This window comes from Drosophila yakuba, chromosome 2L (genome assembly GCF_016746365.2).
Source record: "Drosophila yakuba strain Tai18E2 chromosome 2L, Prin_Dyak_Tai18E2_2.1, whole genome shotgun sequence".
In the NCBI taxonomy this organism is placed as follows: Eukaryota; Metazoa; Arthropoda; class Insecta; order Diptera; family Drosophilidae; genus Drosophila; species Drosophila yakuba.
Genome location: NC_052527.2, coordinates 873,168 through 891,324, shown reverse-complemented (window position 1 = coordinate 891,324; position 18,157 = coordinate 873,168). Strand labels below are relative to the sequence as shown.

Here is an 18,157-nt window from a genome sequence, read left to right as displayed (position 1 = left end):
GCTACCTAGCATTTGCTTAAATTAAAATGCATTTGTTTCATATTCATGATTATAAATTTTAAATTCCGATAACAGTAGATGATTTCTGTACAATCGGTGTGTATCTCCGATAACAGTAGACGATTTCTGTACAATCGGGTTGTGTCTCGGCTTTAGTGATGGCATATTTGGGTCTAAAAACCACTGTCAATTTTAGTACATTTTCAACGACGACCCGCGGTATATTTCCCGCGTCCGCAGATGGTCACTCTGCTTCAGTTGTTGTAGGCGAGCGGTCGAAATTGCGTCGGAATTGCGTTGAATCGAGTCCGAGTCGCGCTGTTTTGTTTCGAGTGCGCCGTGCTGTGGTGTTTGGTTTGGTTTCGTTTCGCTGTTCGTTTGTTCGCTGTTCGCCTTCCACTCGTCTGCGATTCCGCACTGCAAACAAACAAGAAGAAGGGGAAGCAGCAAAAGTGGCGAGTGCAATCGCAGCGTCGAAATTTCAATTGAAATCTGTGTGGCAATTGCAGTGTAAATAAATTGAATTAAAGCAAAATTCTGCCAGTCGAAGGAGTGAAAAGTAAACAATAACACGGGCAATCGAAAAAGTGGTTTTCGATAAATTACACCGCACACACAAACATACACACACCTGTAAATGTGTGCAAAGTGAGTGTGTCAGTGTGCGTCGAAGGAGAGGAAAGGTCAAGCCGAAAATTGCGTAAAGGAATTTCGCAAAGAGAGAGGGGAACGGGGAGTTACGTCAGTTTCGCATGCACAATAAACAATTTCGATTCCCTGGGCGATCCTGATAGCCAAAAAACGATAGCAGCGGAGATTTACGTCAGTTCCGATACCGATACCTATACCGAAACCAATTCCCGAAAGAATTCGAAAAATCAGGCAAGATTCAGTTCGTGTACGCTTACAACAGCTCCGCGCCCCACGCCGCCTCCTCCTACCGCACCGCCGTCGCCCCCTTTGCGCCCTACGCGGCCGAGCGGTCCACCCACCACCACCCACTTCCGCCCCCGGAGGAGCGGCTGCCCTCGGACACCGAGCAGCTAGCTGGATCCGACGAGGATCGGGCTCAGGGCCAGGAAGAGGAAGAGGCGGAATCCGAGGAGGAGCGCGCAGGTAGCGGACCCTCCGTCAGGCCGCTCATCGCAGCAGCAACAACAACAACAACGAGGACGACGACAACAGTAGTACCGGAAGCGGTACCAAAGGCGACGGCCAAGGGAGCAACAGAGACGGCGACAATGGCGGTGGTGCGCAAGAAACAGGACGACAAGTACCTGCTCGCCCTGCGGGAACTGGTGGCCAGCGGGACGGGGGGCAACCGGCAGTGCTTCGACTGCGGCCAGAAAGGACCGACCTACGTGAACATGACCATCGGATCCTTTGTCTGCACCCGCTGCTCCGGAGTCCTGTAAGTACCCGCCTTCTTCTTTTGTCCTATGTATAAGGATAATGTAGGGTAGTCCTGTGGAGGGCAAGTCCGGGAATTTGGCATTAGTCCCTGCTAGGTGGTCTTTGTTTGGGAAATATAGCTTGGCAATTCATATTTTTGCTATTTCTTTGGTTAACTGTGTCCTGAGTTTACCAGGTATTCATGACAGTTCTAAAAAAGATTATATACTATTTTCAATCCACGATATTGTCTTTACATTGAACCAGCTTGTGATTTGCTGATCAAGGATGGTGGATTATATAAACAAAGGAATCTGAATTCATGACATTTATTATAGCGCTTACTTAAATGGTCTACGCTTGAATTCGCACATATTCTTATCACAAGTGCTGGCTACCTAATTTGAAACTTGATAACTACCAAATGGTTTACCCCGGGGAATTCCACTGTATTTTCTAGGATCTCATTAAATATCGCCTTGAGTGGACCTAAAAATAAAACTGAAAATTGAGAAGCATCTTCGATCCGTGGACCTTTCTTGGTCTTTCTTGGCCGTGTTATCTTCACTTGAACCCAGCAGCTTTGAACTCCTCGCCTGGCGTTCATTTTCGATCGACGGCCGAGTGGAGTGACCGATAATTTGAGTTCGATGCAATGTCCGATCCCGGCTGCCATTATTATTTTGTATTGTGTGTGAAAGCGAAAGCAATTCCCCGACAATTTCGAACAATTTCGCACAATTTGGCTTCCTTTCCTTTTTAAAATGCAAATCGAAGACACAACTTTCAATTGCGCGACATCGCGTTGAACAAAATTGCTTTGTCTTCGCCGGCGGCGCTTTCTATTCGTGTTTTTCGTGGGGGGAGAAGTTTTCGAGGACCGCCCACCTGGCGGTTGAGTTGTGGGTGTCCTTGGCACCCCTCAGTTGTGTTTTTTTACCTTTTGAAGTAATTTGGCAAATTGGCTTTGATTTGTGAGCACTTTGGCTGAATTAGGGTCATATATTAGCACTCCACCGGCAGTGCATTTCATTTGATTTACGCATTTCCGGATCAAGCACATTACATGATTGCTCCTAAACTTCCGCTTGGCCCAGGTCCAGATGCCCAGTCTCCCACGAACTGTGCCCCAGATTGTGGCCTCTCAATTGGACAGCATGCGGGCTCCTCCGTTGAGTTATCTCCATCATCGAAACCAGGTTGAAAAGTGGCCAACTGCAATGCGTTCGCCCTGCTGCACTGCTGCTCTCCACTCTGCAGTCCCCAACTCCCCAACTCTTCTTTCGATGACTCATGCCCCATTCCTCGGTCTTCGGTCTTCGGTCCTCAATCCTCAGTCCATAGTCCTCAAGCCTCGTTGCCAACTGCCAAGGGAAACAAATGTTGGCATGTAAATGAAAAGCCACATAAATGCCGGGGACGCCAAACGATTGCACTGCGAGAAAGAGTTAATCATCGTAGTTGCCATAAACAAGTACTTCTTCAATCTAGATACTCCTGCGTTTATTGAGTTAAGTTGCACTATGCACTCATCGAAGTGAGCCACGTTTCTCCCTGTGTAGCCAAAGGGGTGTGGAAAGGTACTGCAGCAAATAGGGGACTCGGCCGGGGAAGGGGGCGTGGCAGGGGCGACAGCAGGCGACAACGAACTTCCTGGCTGAAAATGAGACTGAAACTTGGACTGCGACAAGGGAGCGAGTGCAGGGAATACCAAATGAAACCAAATGAAACCGACTCCATGAAGAAATGAAGAAATGGCCGTGCATGTTCGGCCCGCCTTTGGATATCGGAATCCGCTGCAGACCAGACCGGCCGGTCACTTGGAGCGCTTAATGGAGGAAGCGGTTCAGGAATGAGAATGGGCTTGGGAGTGGGTTTCAGAATGGGAATGTCCGTGGCGGCGCGGGGGGAGGGAGAGGAAAACTCAAACCCGTCCGACGGCTTTTGCCACTCGATTGTTTCGTTGGGCCGAAGTTGCTGCTGCTGCTGCTGTTGCGCCTCCAATTGCAGACAAATTGTTGCACCTCAATCAAGCAGCAGTCGCCGCCATCTGCTGCCACACCGCATTTCGGTGGCTCCGTTTTTTGTGGACTCTTTTCGTGGCTTTGGCTTTGTCTTTAGCTTTGCCTTTGCCTTTGGCTTTAACTTTGGCAGAGTTCAAAGCTTGTGCTGGCTCATAAAAGTCAAGAAACTTGTTGATTAGATAAGGCGAAAGCAAACGACCATTGGGAGCAAAGCAGAGCAGCACTGGTGAGCAGGAGTGGTGAGCCACTTTCTCAGGCTTCGTCATCATTGCCGCCGCACACAACGCACCAACTACACACAGCAACGGGCATTTGAATACGGAGTTGGCGGCTTAATAGTGCATTATCCAATTATTAAATAACCGAGCGATGTGAATTAGTGCGAGTTCAGGCGAAAAATGGAAAAACCCATGGAGTCGATGGAACTTGCGATTTGTTGGCAAACATTGAAGCTGCTGCCTCTACTTCTTCACTAAATTTCAGTTAGATATATTATCAGTCATAATGTTTACTTTACTCAAAACATTTGTGAGTCAGCTGTGCTTTTTTCTAACTAATTACATATTACGAGTGTATAAGCAGTCTTTATCTTTGAACTTTCAAAGCAAGTCTGTCCACTTCCTTTGCGCTCAAATGTTTATTATGTGCGATTTCATAGAATTTGTTTGGTTGTTAATATTTGGTGTTTCAACTTTTTTAAACATATATTTTATCTGCGCTATTTCTTTGTTCGCAACTGTATGTTTGCAGTCATTCGCTGGGTGTTTTGTGCGATTCTATCTGTCTGGGAGTCGGCGACTACAGTCATGCTATTGCTCACAGGAAAATACATATAGTATATATGGCATATAAGGTTGATGTCGAATATGAAATAAGCACACAATCTGATCCGAAGCTTCTAAAAGCACCAATAAACCACTGCCTTTCACTGTGATATCACTTTGTAAACCTCATCATAGCATGGTATCCGAAACCTTTGGATACATTTTCGCGTGTCGTGTTGTAGTTACATGCGTCAGCGGGCAAGTGAACTGTGGAGCAGACCCAGACCCCACCCGTATCCCCATGGCCCCGATCCCCTTCCCCTTCCCCTTCCCCATTGCAGTTGCAGTTGCAGTCGAACTGTCGAACTGGGCCAACTGCCTTCGAGTGGAGCCCACAACAACTAAAGCTGGGAGCACGTCGCTCGCTCTCTGGTTTTTTATTTTTCATTTGGCCCGTTCTGCGGCTCGTATGTTAATTTCCGATTATGAAACAGCATAAACACGTCTGCATTTGACAGCCCCGAAAAGAGAGGAGCACTGGGGGAGGGGTGGAGGGGAAAGGGGCCCACTTTCACCAGGCGGTGTCAGCTGTGTGGCCCCTTTTTTTACTGCCTCTCTATGCGCCGAAAAAGCCAAGACGACAAACGAACAAACGAACAAACTAAAAGAAAAGCAGCCAAAAGGCGAAGCGTAAGAGCAATTAAATAAAAATACAAAATACAAGAGGCCGAGTGTGTACACTGAACAGCACTCCCATTTTGTCTCTATTCAAAATGCAAAATGTATTCCACACTGAGAAAAAAGCACGTCTATTCAGCTGAAAGCTGTATTTTATCGCAATAATCTGAAATTCCCTATTACGATACAATACTCTTGCTCTTCGCAATGACGTAACGAAATTAAAGCGGAGCAAATGTTTAATGGCACTTTAGCAATCGTTAAGCCACTGGATCAACGTGATAAGATAAAGATTAAATTCGCGTAAATACTCTCGAACATGACCCCGTTTTTTATTTCACTGTATTTGTGTGATTTGAGTTCCTGGAATTAAACTGAGTCGCCTCTAACTCGTTTAGCATTTGAGGAAATGTTCGTGAATCGCTTTTGAGTTTTGAAGGAAGTGAAAATGGGTGATAAGGAGGGGGATTGTGCGGGGCGTGGGGTCCATAAAGATAGGAATATAAATACAGAGGAGGAAGAGGTGCGGGGTGGGGGTGGTGGTGGGGGTGCCGGCAATTATTGCGCAGTTTTGATTCAAAAGCAAACACAAACAAAAGCACTCTCAGAAGGTGTCGTTGTTGTAATTACTGCTGGTTGGTTCCTTTGTTTCGCCGTTGTTGTTAATTCCCCCACCCACCTCAGCCCCATTCCCTCCCCTCTCCTCCCTCTGCGCGATTTGGCGCTTGCCTTGAAATAGAGATTTGAAATCTATTAATAATGCAGAGGCGCAAACGCGGCGCGTCAAGCGATTGGGCTCTCGATTTTGAATTCCCAATTCTCAGTTCTCGATTCTCGATTCTCAGATGTGAGTGCAATTCAAATGCGGAAACTTGTGGGCGGGAATGGCGCGAGGAGGGGCGTGCTCCACTTTCGCCCACCAGGCGCCACACCCTCCCCCTGGAAAGAGCACAAACAGCTGGAGAGAAGGGCCAAATGCCAATTAAGAGTGCTCGATACACGTAAAGAAATAAAGGGAACAAGGGAAACATTTAATCAATCTCAAATCAACTGGAAAAGCTTTTAGTTCTCGTTGAGGCATATCCCCTTTTCACATTGGTAATTTCCTAATTATAGTTAGGGTATAAGTTTTTTTTCCAGTGTATGCCGGCAGAAAAGAGGTTCCAAGAGCACGCTGTAGAGAGAGCAACGGGCAGGAGGCGCCTGCCCACACGGAGATTTATGGTTTCTGCTTGGCCCGCATCCCCATTTCCTCCCTGGGAGGCACATCGTCAGTTGGAGCCCGCTGCGTGCCCCCAATGCCCTATCTGGGATGTTATGGGATGTCCTGGGGTGAGCTGCCATATGGTCACATACATGTGCATGTATACAGTGGATCAGGGGGATCCGCACACAGAACTGCAAATGCAGCTTCTTGGCGCAACTAGGCATTCAATTAATCAAATTATAAATGTGGCAATCATTGAATAACTCATCTCAGTCATAAAATGCAACGATTTATGGCGAGCAGTGCGGTCAGCCACTGTGGAGTCCGCCGGAGATGCCATAATCCGGCTGCCCACGAGGCTTTGTCCGACAAATCTCTTTCCGGCCGAGTGAATGGCTCAATGGCAAATCCGGAGGTCCTTTTGCATTTTTCATTCGCCATCCCACGGCCACCGAAAGAGCTCAAGGCTCTTCTGGCAATTTGCAGCTCTGGCCCAGACGATGGCGTTATTAAAATATTCATGGGGCCCCCCAGTGGAGGGTCCTCATTCCAACTGCTCCTCCTCCTCTTTGAACTCCTCCTCCGCCTGCCAAGTTTAATTTACATTGTGCGACAAACGCGACAACTGTCAGCGAATGCCAAAGGCGACCACTCTGCGCCAAAAGCGACACTAGCAAAAGCGATAAAGTATATTAAGTAATGGTGCTCCTATATTTGGGCTTTGCTGAAATAATACTGCGCAAGCTGATGACTACAGCGAGCTACTTGAGCTGACCATTTCTCGCAGTGCAGCCACACAGAAGTGTGAGTTGCATGGTTGGGGGTTAGGCAGCAGACTCGGACTCGTTTGAAGGCGCCCACATAGCTTCTCTGGGGGATCGGAGGAACTGGGGGATCGGGGGACACATGGGAGGCAAGAAGCTGAACGGGAATCGGGTTCGGAATGCGTGGGATTCTCTTTCCATTTGGCCTGGCCTAATTGAGTAACGCCATCGAGGGAGCGGGAATGGGAAACTGCAGCGTCTGTCGTTCTGCTGCTTTTTCAGCTCGGCATAACTTTGCAATTAAATCGCTCCCCAGCTGGACAGCATTCTGCATTCAGCACTCTGCATTCAGAGTGGGTCAGCGCTTTTCCCGCAAAAAGTTCTGCCCGCTTTCCATGTTTTTCCGGGCCTGGGAACCCGCGGCGTTATGAATAAGCGCGAAGTGTGCATTCGGGGAAATGTTCTCGAGTGGAGAAGTGAAAAAGAGACGGATCGCTGGTCTGCGGCTTTATCTGTGGGCTCAGCTATAATAGTAGTAGTCTAGTAGTTTGCTTCCTCCAGCCGCAACGACCTTGAATTGTGATTTCCCTTGCACAGAAAGAAAAGGCATCACATGTAACATCATGCACTCAACTAAGGCGAATAAGTATGAATCTACAAATTTCAAGTTCACACCAACCCAATTCATTTTTCCGTGTAGGACACTTGACCAGCGGGGATCGCCGTAGAGCGGGATGCAGTAGTCCGGACTTTTGCCTTCCGATCGACCTTGGCTCACTTAGCGTGTTTGTCTAGTCGAGGTCAGTTTCGCACTTTTGGGCAGGGAAAGGGGACGGCAGCCAAATCAAAGTTAGCGGCAATTTTCATTTATTTGCCAAACAAACAGATATTCAGCCAATATTTGTGGAGCCCACTCGCAAGTACAGTGGGCGCTGGGCAATTAAATGCCCAGCCAAGTAATTGTCAACTTGCAACTGGTAATTTCAGTTAGCCAATTTACAATTAAGAACAAGCCAATAATGGCATTATCAATTGCAAGACAACGAAAGTCTAGATAAACCAGACTTTTTGTTTAAAGTCTAAAACATGAGGAATATGGGACACACTTAGATATCAGGCGAATGAATAGAACCACTAGAATGATATTGAAATTTGCGATTTTTCATGCTGTCAGTATTTTTATGATCTAAACAGCTAGTCACACTATCAGTTACCCGGTTCCACTTAGTCAGTGTCCACTGTGCTTGGAAATGTGCGCGCCTCAATGGCCAGGCTTTGTGTCTCGATCCCGTCGCCTTCGCTTCGCTCTTTCGCCTTGTGTGTCACTTGCGGTTTGAAATTGAAACCAGGCGGCATTTTATTTTTAGCTCTGGATGAGCACATGAGCATGAGCTTACTGGGGCCCCTGTAATCCCGAGTCAAAGATTGACTTTCAGTGTAATTCCAGGGACGCCACCCACAAAGCGGCGACGCGCTTACTTACGACTCACTCGCCTCTGATTCATCGATGGCACTTCTTTATCTTGAGGTCAATATCAATGCCAATCAATCTCCACTCTGCTGCGAGCGTGCTTTGTGGCTTATGGTGCCGCTTTGTTTCCTCTGGGGGAAAATTCGTGAAAAGTCAAGGGAATGCAGCTCAATTTGTCGCTTAATTAGGAAGTAAAGACGCAATGAGGGAGTAATGCTCCGGAATGGTGATCATGATCAAGTTGCAGTTCTGCCAGTTGTTCTTAGGGTTAAGTGCAGATCACTGTTTTATTATTTCGGATGCTTTGGAGGGAGGATCTAGTGCTCCATTGGGGCGTGTTAATGATATTCCCAGTCCGCATTGTGAGCAACCATCGATTCCTGGTACGCAGGCCCCTTGACTCGCACTTATCGCACTTGTCGCTCGCAATTTGCATGAATTCCGAATTCCGCTTTGTCTGAAACGCATTTGCGCCAGACTTCTCCGGCTGTGGTGGTCTGGTCCGGTCTGGTGGGGCGACAGTTGGGTTCCGAGCTCATCACCAGTCACTCCAGCAGTCGCATTCCCAATCCCTCAGCTAGAGGTCTTCGATCAAGAGCGCTTCCCACTACGCGATTCAAACGCAGTAAGTTGGCCTAGGAGCAAATCAAAGCGAGGTTCTTCAGTAGCAAGGAAAAGAAATAAATTTAAATGGAGATTTGTTCTTAAATATGGATCATTGACCGTTTCAAGTGAATGCTCAAAATTGTACCAATAAATTTCGATTTCCTGACGCCATTAAAGTGATTTAAGCAGTGCAGACCCACAAATTGATAAGAATGAAATGATAAATTGTCTTGTTTTCGATTTCTGAATGGAGCTCGTAATAATTGACTACAACGTGTATTGATGGCTGTGGTGATATTGATTCTATTGGCCATCCATTTTGGGATATTTCGTAAGCGGCATTCAGGCCATTAAGGCTCTGCATCGTTGGGAAACTGGACCACGCCACATTGTGAAGCTAGAAAGTGCTTGGCCTAAAGAGTGGGGCTCTAAAAATTAAATTAGCTCTTTGGAGTGGTCATAACTAACTGTAATAACTGCTCCAGTGGCCCCAGAGTCATTCTTCTCCATCTCGTCGAGATCTCTCCTCTCACTCTTCTACGGTTGCCAAGCAACGAGTCATGTCTTGGGGCAAGGTCTCCCGTCTCTGGGGTTCTTTGGAAATTGACTAATTGCTTTTTTCAGCCCCACAGTGAATGTGCTCCGCTTGCACAGCGGGAAAAAGAGTGATATCGCTGTGGTTTGCAGTGCTTACTCAGGCAGTAATCGGATAATATATATCATATATGCATTATTTCGATGTTCCATGGTATTTCTCTTGGTGTAAACCAACATATACCCAACATATATCTAGTATACAGATATGCTGCTGAATTGGCACCGCTCTTGAACCCCCGACTGTCTGGGATCCGTGACTCATGGGAGTGAAAAAGAAATGGTATTCGTATTTATACTCGAGAAATTGCGTAGATGCTTTTGTTTTTGTTTCTCTTTCTGTTTCTGTTTGGAATCTGTTTTTTGTTTCGCATTTATATTTGCATACCCTCGACGGGGGGAATGCTGAACTTGTTGTGCATTTAATTTAATGGACGTGTTGTTTGCTTTGGGGAATTTATTCAAATCTGGAGCTGGGCAGCTGGCTGAACTGCAATTCCGCTCAGTGCATCTAAACGTATTTCGTAAATAGTTTCCTGAACCCAACAAGTAATGTTTTAGCTCTTACTCAGACCAAAAAAACCATTGCGAGTGTGTCGGACCAGACGTCAATAAATATAATCATTATCAGTGATTGTTTGCTTGTTAAATGCGAGTATTCGCGTTATTCATAATCATCGAAATGGCGTTGTCCACAAGTGCCCCCTAATGTCCCCTCTTCGGAGGTTGGGGTGTTCCCCACTTCGTACCTAAGTTGTTATTTATTGTCATATTTTAACCTGCAGTTGTTTGCTTCTCTATTTCCTCAAATTTCGCTGAATTCGCCTTTTGCACAATGAACTATATATATACATATATATAGTATGTGGTAGGTCCGATTCCGAATCAGATTCCGATTCCCATTTCCACTTTGATTCCCATTTAGATTTTGATTTGGATTTGCTTTGTATCTCGTGGATTGTTCGACGACGTACTCGAAGCTCATTGTATTTATTTTTTCTATGCATATCGCCTGGGTTTTTTGTATTTTCTGCCGCAACGAGTTTTACTTTTGTTTTTGTTTGAGAGCGGAGCTCAGCTGAGTTGCTTTTTTTCACGCTGAGTGCGCAAAACGCGCAAAAACGGGTTTTGCACATTTGAAGCCAACTTAAAATGCCAGAGTGTGAGTGATTGTAAGCTAAGCTTTTTGTTTATCTGCACTACAGTCGCTCGTCTCTGTCTTCGTCTCCGTCTCTGTTTTAGTCTTTTAAATTGTCTCTGTGTTTGTTTTAATTTTCGTTGTATCCACTTGTGCCAAGCACGAAGCGAAACCGAAACCGCCGAGATTTCAGATCCGAGATCTCTGATCGTGGTGCCCATCTCATCCGCCGGAGACGGCGACGTTGTGGAAACTCGGCGCAGGGTGTCGTGGAGGGAAGGGTCGGTCATACATATGTAAACCTGTGGTAACCTTCCTCAAAACGATCCATAAAATCTCAAACAATTCCCAGCTTATTAGCTTAAATGCATCCTTGAAGTCGTCGCCGCCTTTTAAATTCCCATTACACTCGAAGTTATTTGCCAATGTTAATGTGCATACATGTATTTCAAACACCTAAAGCACCTGATTTTATGATTATTCTCTCTTCCCTTTCAACATTGAGCTGGTTTCGCTTTTGGTATGCAACTATTAAGGCTTTTAAGTCGGAGCAAAGTCGATTATTATTTCTGTAAATTGGTAAATTGTATCAGAGCGGATGAGTCTCGCAGTCATTCCCCTTTGCCTGCGCCCTTTGCCCTTTGAACTGCCATGACCTGCGAGGTGTGACACAGTTTTCCGATTCCAGCTGTGAGTTCCAGCGCTGCTTTGTTGACTCTCAATTAGCATGGCACTCTGCCATTCTCGGATCTCGGCCTGCAGATGTGGCTGGGTGAGAACTCCTCCGTCGATGACGCCGAGTGTGTACCAATGCGAGTGTGTTTACTGGCTGGGCTCGTATAACAATTAGCATTGCAATGCTAATATTGAACACCGCGCAAAGCGGCTCAGAGTTTGCACTGGGGAAATTGGCAACTGAGACCTAAATAAAAGCTTTCATGCATTTAGTTTAGGGGATTCATTATTGCAAATTCTCGATCATTCTTTAAGCAGGAAATACGAATATCCTTAAACATGTGATGATTAAGTTGGTAGTCACATCCTTTGGCAGCGGAACTGTGGCATTTACTGGCGCTAATATATTTTCCATCCGGCAGATTCGAGGTGATTTGTTTCCCAGAACCGCATTCAAAGAGGGTGGAGCAGCACTTCCCCGGCATATTGGGTTTTTTTCGCATTAACCGAAGACGCAGCTGCATAGAAATTTGCAGTCATTACGGCTGTGATTGTCAATTACCCTCCTCCCCTCTTTATTTTTCCATCTTGACAAAGCGTTTCAAATGCGCGCCTTAAACGGTGGGCGTGGCAGAGTGAGTGCCTCTAATGCCGCCACTGCTTTTACATTCCGTGCGGAGGCAACTTTCACTTTCTCCGACGCGGCTGGATTTCAAAAATAGCCACTGCCACATGGCGCATTATTCTGCCGTGCTCTTTGTTTTTGCCACTTGCAGCTGCCACTGCCACTGCCACTGCAGCTACATCTGCATCCACATCCACGTCCACATCTCCTCCTCCTCCTTCGATGCCCTAACAAACTGCCTGTGCGTGCTTCTCTAGATGTGGCCACTCGGAAAACTGGGCACCACTTGAGTGGTGTTTGCCACACACAAAAAAACATCACGTTCCGTGCTCGCCTTAATCCGGCAAATGCCTAGTTGATATTTTAATAGGATTGAAACGGAATAAATTATGAAGGTAAATCGGATTCGAAAATGATTCTCGTTCACTGGGTTATGGCTTTGCAGCTACCAGCTTATCCTGCGCCTGCAACTTCTTAGCTGTGTGTTTCGAAATGGAAATTAAAGTGTCATTGGATAAGTAGAACACCGTAGATTGAGTTCACTTAAAGATTCAATCAAGTCTCTATTAAGGAGTGTTGTTTCGAGGGTTTCAAGCACACTGTTCTTCCTTCAAGTGCTTTTAACGTGGTCACCATTGTGTTGAGGCTAACTGACTTAAGATACTCACTAATAGCAGTAGTTCAAGAGCGGTGCGATAAGATAAGACAACGATAGAGTAACTAAGCTCTTTTTCTGCCTGTGCAGCGATGGCCTTTCTGTATTGAGATGGCTTACAAGCCGTGTAAGGTCAGACAACCTCCTGTTGATTTCCGCTGCGGAATCGCAGCTTCACAGATCATTTAGCCGCCGGCGGAAGTCGTCCTCCGCTCTTCAGCTATTCAGCTGTGCTCCGTTGGTCACGGGTCAGCCGTGGAGGAGTTTGCTCTAATCCAATCCCCTGCGATCCGCTCCACTGCGAGCCCCACTTAAGTGAGAGTTGATTGTTTTCTGGTGAGCACTCAAAGACATCCGCTTTCCTCCTCCGCCGCTGTTTCTATCTCTGCCAGGGTCTTCCACTTTCCGTCCTCAAATTGAGTCACAATTGCATAAGAAGCATGGGAATGGACGAGATGAAATGACAAAGGACGTCGTTCCCTTGGCTGAGATGGCTGTAATGCCATTAGCCAGCAATCAGCAGCTTCTAGAATTTTCGCTGCATGTTCCACATCAGCTTGCCGGTGTTGATACCCCGTGCGAGATGGAGTATATGGGTTATACTAATTTCAATCAATAAATTAACCAATTCAGCAAATGTAAACGGTTAATCTTGCAAGCATTCTTTTGGTTTGATTGGATTTGGTACTCCTAAGCTGCAGGGTATCATCTGGTCGTTAGACTCGTAACTCTTGTTCTATCTTTTTCCACGCGGCAACCAGTTAACCAGCTACCAACAACCAACATCCAACAACCTACAACCAACTGGAGCCAGCGAAGCGTTCATGTGAAACGTCCAGTTTCTGCTTCCCCCTGCAATGCATATTTGGCCCTCTTCTGCCACTTTTGCCACTTTTGGTGCTGTTTTTCTGCTGCTGTTGTTGTTGTTGCTGTTGCTGTTGCTGTTGCCATTGCTGTTGCCATGTTGTGGCCAAGTTGTTGCTGCCACCCGTGTGTACTCGTTTCGTTCGGGAAATTCGTGAAAAACCGAAATTAGCCATCGTTGTGGGGCGAAATTTGCTGGAAAACTCTCCACCAGCCAGTGCGGCTCTTCGGTTTGTTTATGGGTTTCATTTTTCATGCCGTTCTGGGCACTCCAAAGTGCTCCAATTGCTTTCTGCCCCAAGGCCCCAAGGCCAGCGCAATTAATTTGCGCAATTAACTGAAATTGAACGCCTATTTGACGGGTCATTCTGGTGGGTACAAGTGGGTCAAGCAACCACCACCATCTTCGCCACCTGACCGCAAATGGGCGACAAGTTGGATTAATCTTGGGCAATTTCCGAAATAGAATAGAGAACTACTTGGGAGAATTAGGGAGGATGGTTGTGGATGTTGCAATATTAATTAGTGAAGTTCGTGTTTCATTATAATAATTATCCATTTGCATCTTTTCCAGACGCGGCCTGACACCGCCTCATCGGGTGAAATCCATATCGATGGCCACATTCACACAGGACGAAATCGACTTCCTGCGCAGCCATGGCAACGAGCTGTGCGCCAAGACCTGGCTGGGATTGTGGGATCCGAAGCGGGCTGTGCACCAGCAGGAGCAGCGCGAGCTGATGATGGATAAGTACGAGAGGAAGCGATACTACCTGGAGCCGGCTAGTCCGCTTAAGTCCCTGGCCAATGCGGTGAACCTGAAGTCGTCTGCACCGGCAACAAACCACACGCATAATGGCCATCACAATGGGTATGCCAGCATCCATTTGACGCCTCCAGCTGCCCAGCGGACCTCGGCCAATGGATTGCAGAAAGTGGCCAACTCGTCGAGTAGCTCCTCTGGAAAGTCCTCTTCTTCGATCAGCAGGCCACAGTACAATCACCACAACAACAATCACGATGCCTTTGGTCTGGGTGGCGGATTGAGCAGCCTCAATAGCGCCGGTTCCACATCCACCGGAGCCCTTTCCGACACCAGCAGCTGTGCCAGCAATGGCTTCGGTGCGGACTCCGACTTTGTGGCCGACTTTGGCTCGGCCAACATTTTCGATGCCACATCGGCGCGCTCCACAGGATCGCCGGCGGTATCCTCCGTGTCCTCAGTGGGTTCCAGCAATGGCTACGCCAAGGTGCAGCCCATCCGGGCAGCTCATCTCCAGCAGCAACAGCAGTTGCAGCAGCAGCAGCAACAGCAGCAGCTCCTCAATGGCAATGGCCATCAGGGCACTGAGAACTTTGCCGACTTCGATCACGCGCCCATCTACAATGCCGTGGGTAAGTTTCCATCTCTCAGTCCAGCTTTCTTCTCCATTCAATTAGTTTTTACCAAAAAAAAAAAATGCTTTCTTGATCCGTCCATCAGTCAAATATAAGCTATGTTCAGCACAACATTTTTGTACTATCATGATTTATTATTCAGAACATAATTAAACATTGTACAGCTTTAGACTTTCTGAATCAATCACCCATCGAAGCAAACCAAATTGTACATGTATCGAACGCTAAACGAAACGCAGTAGTTTTCAAATAAGAGTTGTTCAAACACATACCTTCGCTCCTGCACCTGCGGCTTGGCATCCTGAAAGATCCTGCAGCTTGCTTGCGCCCTCCGCTCGCCTTCCACTTCGAGCACCCCACACCAAGAGTTCGCATCCACTTTCTAATGTCTCACTGTTTGGCTGAACGCAGCTCCACCGACTTTTAACGATTGGATCAGCGACTGGAGCAGGCGGGGCTTCCACGATCCCTTCGACGATTGCGATGACTCGCCACCAGGCTTCCGTCCTCCAGTTCCAGTTGCAGTTTCAGTTCCAGTTCCAGCTTCTGCTCCAGTTCCCGCAGTATCATCACCATTGCCAACCGTGCGAGAGGAACCAGAGCTGGCGTGGAACTTTTGGGAGGAGGAGATGCGAATAGAGGCGCAGGAGAAGGCGCAGGAGTTGAGCTACTCCTTTTCGAATAGTACTCCGCCCCTATCCCCTTTGAATCCCTTCCTGCCCTACCTTATCAATGAGGAGCAGCATCGAAATCACCCAGAGAAGCCCTCCTTTTCGTATTCGTTGTTCAGCTCCATATCAAATAGTTCCCAAGAAGATCAGGCGGATGATCGTGAGATGAATATTTTAAATGCCAATTTCCATGATTTCTTTACGTGGAGTAAGTTCTTGATTGCCTTGAGTTCTGTTTTCAGTTATGGTTTCTGTTGCATTTGGCTCGCTCTTTTAATTGATCTTGTTTTTGTCCTGTTGTGTTCGGTTTTTACTACAAAAACATAGACACGAAGAGTTTATTAACTGGTCTCCCCATGTTGCAGGTGCACCCTTGCAGAACGGCCATGCGACCAGTCCGCCCAAAGGCGGAAGTGCAGCGATGGCGCCCAGTGAGGACAGATATGCCGCTCTCAAGGATCTGGACGAGCAGCTAAGGGAACTGAAGGCCAGCGAAAGCGCCCCGGAAGCGCCCACGCCCACCAATGGCAATGTTCAGGCCACAGATGCCTTTGGTGGAGGTAAGTCCTTCACAGAGCTCTTCTCTCATGGCCCCCGCTAATTGGGTTCTTCTTTACAGCCCTCAACAACAATCCAAATCCCTTCAAGGGCCAGCAACAGCAGCAGCTCAGCAGCCATGTGGTGAATCCATTCCAGCAGCAACAGCAGCAGCATCAGCAGAATCTCTATGGCCAGTTGACGCTCATACCAAATGCCTACGGCAGCAGTCCCCAGCAGCAGATGGGGCACCATCTCCTCCAGCAGCAGCAGCATCTGCAGCAGCAGCAGCAGCAGCAGCAACAGCAGAGCTTCTTCAACTTCAACAACAACGGATTCGCCATCTCGCAGGGTCTGCCCAACGGCTGCGGCTTTGGCAGCATGCAACCCGCGCCTGTGATGGCCAACAATCCCTTTGCAGTGAGTATGCGAGCCGACTCTCTGGATTAATTCGACAAATTGAAAAGTGGTGGCAAGGCGGTAATCTGTTAAAAGTGATGAACGAGAGAAATAAAATAGTGAAGAATTCTAGATACGTGTTGTTTTCCCTTTTGGACCTTAACACACCTCAGTCCCCATTGATGATACTTACGATTCCTCTAATTAGCAATTGTAGAACGTTGTGTGCCGACCATAGTGATAAACAATATCACAGAGCTGCGTAATTCGCTTCAATAAATATTAATCAAGCAAACAAGCAATCATGTGCACGTTAGTCTGTTTCTCACGTTCCTTTGCCACATATTAAATCCAGACGGTCGGTGGATTTCCAGACAGGATTGGTTCCGTCCAGTTCAACATTTGCTAAAGACACAATTCTTCCTTTATATTCCACAGGCCAGCGGCGCCATGAACACTAACAATCCATTCTTATGAGACTCAACCCAGGAGAATTCGCCACGCGCCACCTGGCAGAGGCGCTGAGCCAGCGAACAAAGAGCAGAAGCGGAGGAACCGAACCGAAATTAGTCCATTTTACGAACAATAGCGTTAATCTATGTATACATAATGCACGCCGGAGAGCACTCTTTGTGTACATAGCCCAAATATGTACACCCGAAAGGCTCCACGCTGACGCCAGTCCTGGAGGATGGCGGAGGCGGACTGGGGCGTTGATATATTCTTTTACATGGTAACTCTACTCTAACGTTTACGGATACGAATATTTGTATTTGCCGTTTGCCCTAGAACTCTATACTTGTACTAAGCGCCCATGAACACTTCATCCACTAACATAGCTACTAATCCTGGTCCTAGTGGAGGATGCAGTTGGTCCAGACCCTCTGTTATTTGTTTTGCCTGTCCTCGTACTTGTCTTTGTCCCATTTAGCACTTTCGTTGCGGATAAGAACTTTGTCAGTTATTGATTGTGTGGCCTTAATAAGATTATAAAACTAAATATTATAATGTACGACTATACATATACGGATACAGATTCAGATACAGACACAGATACAGATATATATGCTTTTGTACCTAATTAATAGCTTCTTGTTTCCATTGCTAATCATCTGCTTTCCGTGTGCTAATTTTATATACCAGTACGTGCGATATCGGCCGTGCAGATAGATTGCTCAGCTCGCGAGTCGAACCTCTTTTGGTTGCACCCACGGCAGACATTTGTACATATACTACTGTCTGATTGTAAGCCTCGTGTAATACCTCCATTAACACCCATCCCATACCACCCCACCCGACCCCAGCCATCCGTTCATCCATCGATCGAACCCCGAATCCATGACTCAATTCACTGCTCACATGTCCATGTCCAGATAAGAAGCAAGAATTTTTCCATTTTAGCCTTAACGTGTCAAACATTATCGAAGCCTTAAAGTTATTTAAAACTACGAAAATTTCAATAAAACAAATAAGAACGCTATCATTGTTTTCTCTTGATTCCTGGTTGTGGGTTTTTGTCGTCGAATTTTTAGCCCAATTCAAAACAAATGATTTTAATGAATTGGCATACTTTTAGGAAGTTTCTTTGGGGTAGAACAAATGTGTACAATTTCTGTGCATCATTTAGTCAATGGCGATGTAGCAATCTGATCAAGTGGGAAATGGGGATGCAGGACTTTCCGGTTCCAAGTCAGA

At 46.8% G+C, this 18,157-nt stretch overlaps 1 protein-coding gene across 3 annotated transcripts; it reads left to right on the top strand.

The window, feature by feature from the left end:
• The first annotated feature begins 796 nt into the window (after positions 1-796).
• Positions 797-17,942, top strand: LOC6526355 (arf-GAP domain and FG repeat-containing protein 1). 3 transcript variants are annotated; one of them, XM_039370743.2, is made up of 6 exons: positions 797-1,411; positions 14,032-14,852; positions 15,267-15,734; positions 15,892-16,086; positions 16,146-16,483; positions 16,901-17,942. In XM_039370743.2, the coding sequence occupies exons 1-6, from the start codon at positions 1,242-1,244 to the stop codon at positions 16,937-16,939; spliced, it is 2,031 nt and encodes a 676-aa protein (XP_039226677.1). In that variant the 5' UTR covers positions 797-1,241; the 3' UTR covers positions 16,940-17,942. The 3 variants fall into 3 exon arrangements, with proteins under 3 accessions (XP_039226677.1, XP_039226679.1, XP_039226678.1); XM_039370744.2 differs by lacking the exon at positions 797-1,411 and adding an exon at positions 8,829-8,925; XM_039370745.2 differs by lacking the exon at positions 15,267-15,734 and having other exon boundaries at positions 1,093-1,411.
• The last annotated feature ends 215 nt before the right edge of the window (positions 17,943-18,157 follow it).

Excerpts from the sequence above, each read along its gene's own strand:
- LOC6526355 (XM_039370743.2), top strand. The coding sequence starts at position 1,242 with ATGGCGGTGGTGCGCAAGAAACAGGACGACAAGTACCTGCTCGCCCTG. Across the intron at positions 15,735-15,891 it reads CCATGATTTCTTTACGTGGA|GTGCACCCTTGCAGAACGGC; the intron begins GTAAGTTCTTGA and ends CCCATGTTGCAG. Across the intron at positions 16,087-16,145 it reads CACAGATGCCTTTGGTGGAG|CCCTCAACAACAATCCAAAT; the intron begins GTAAGTCCTTCA and ends TCTTCTTTACAG.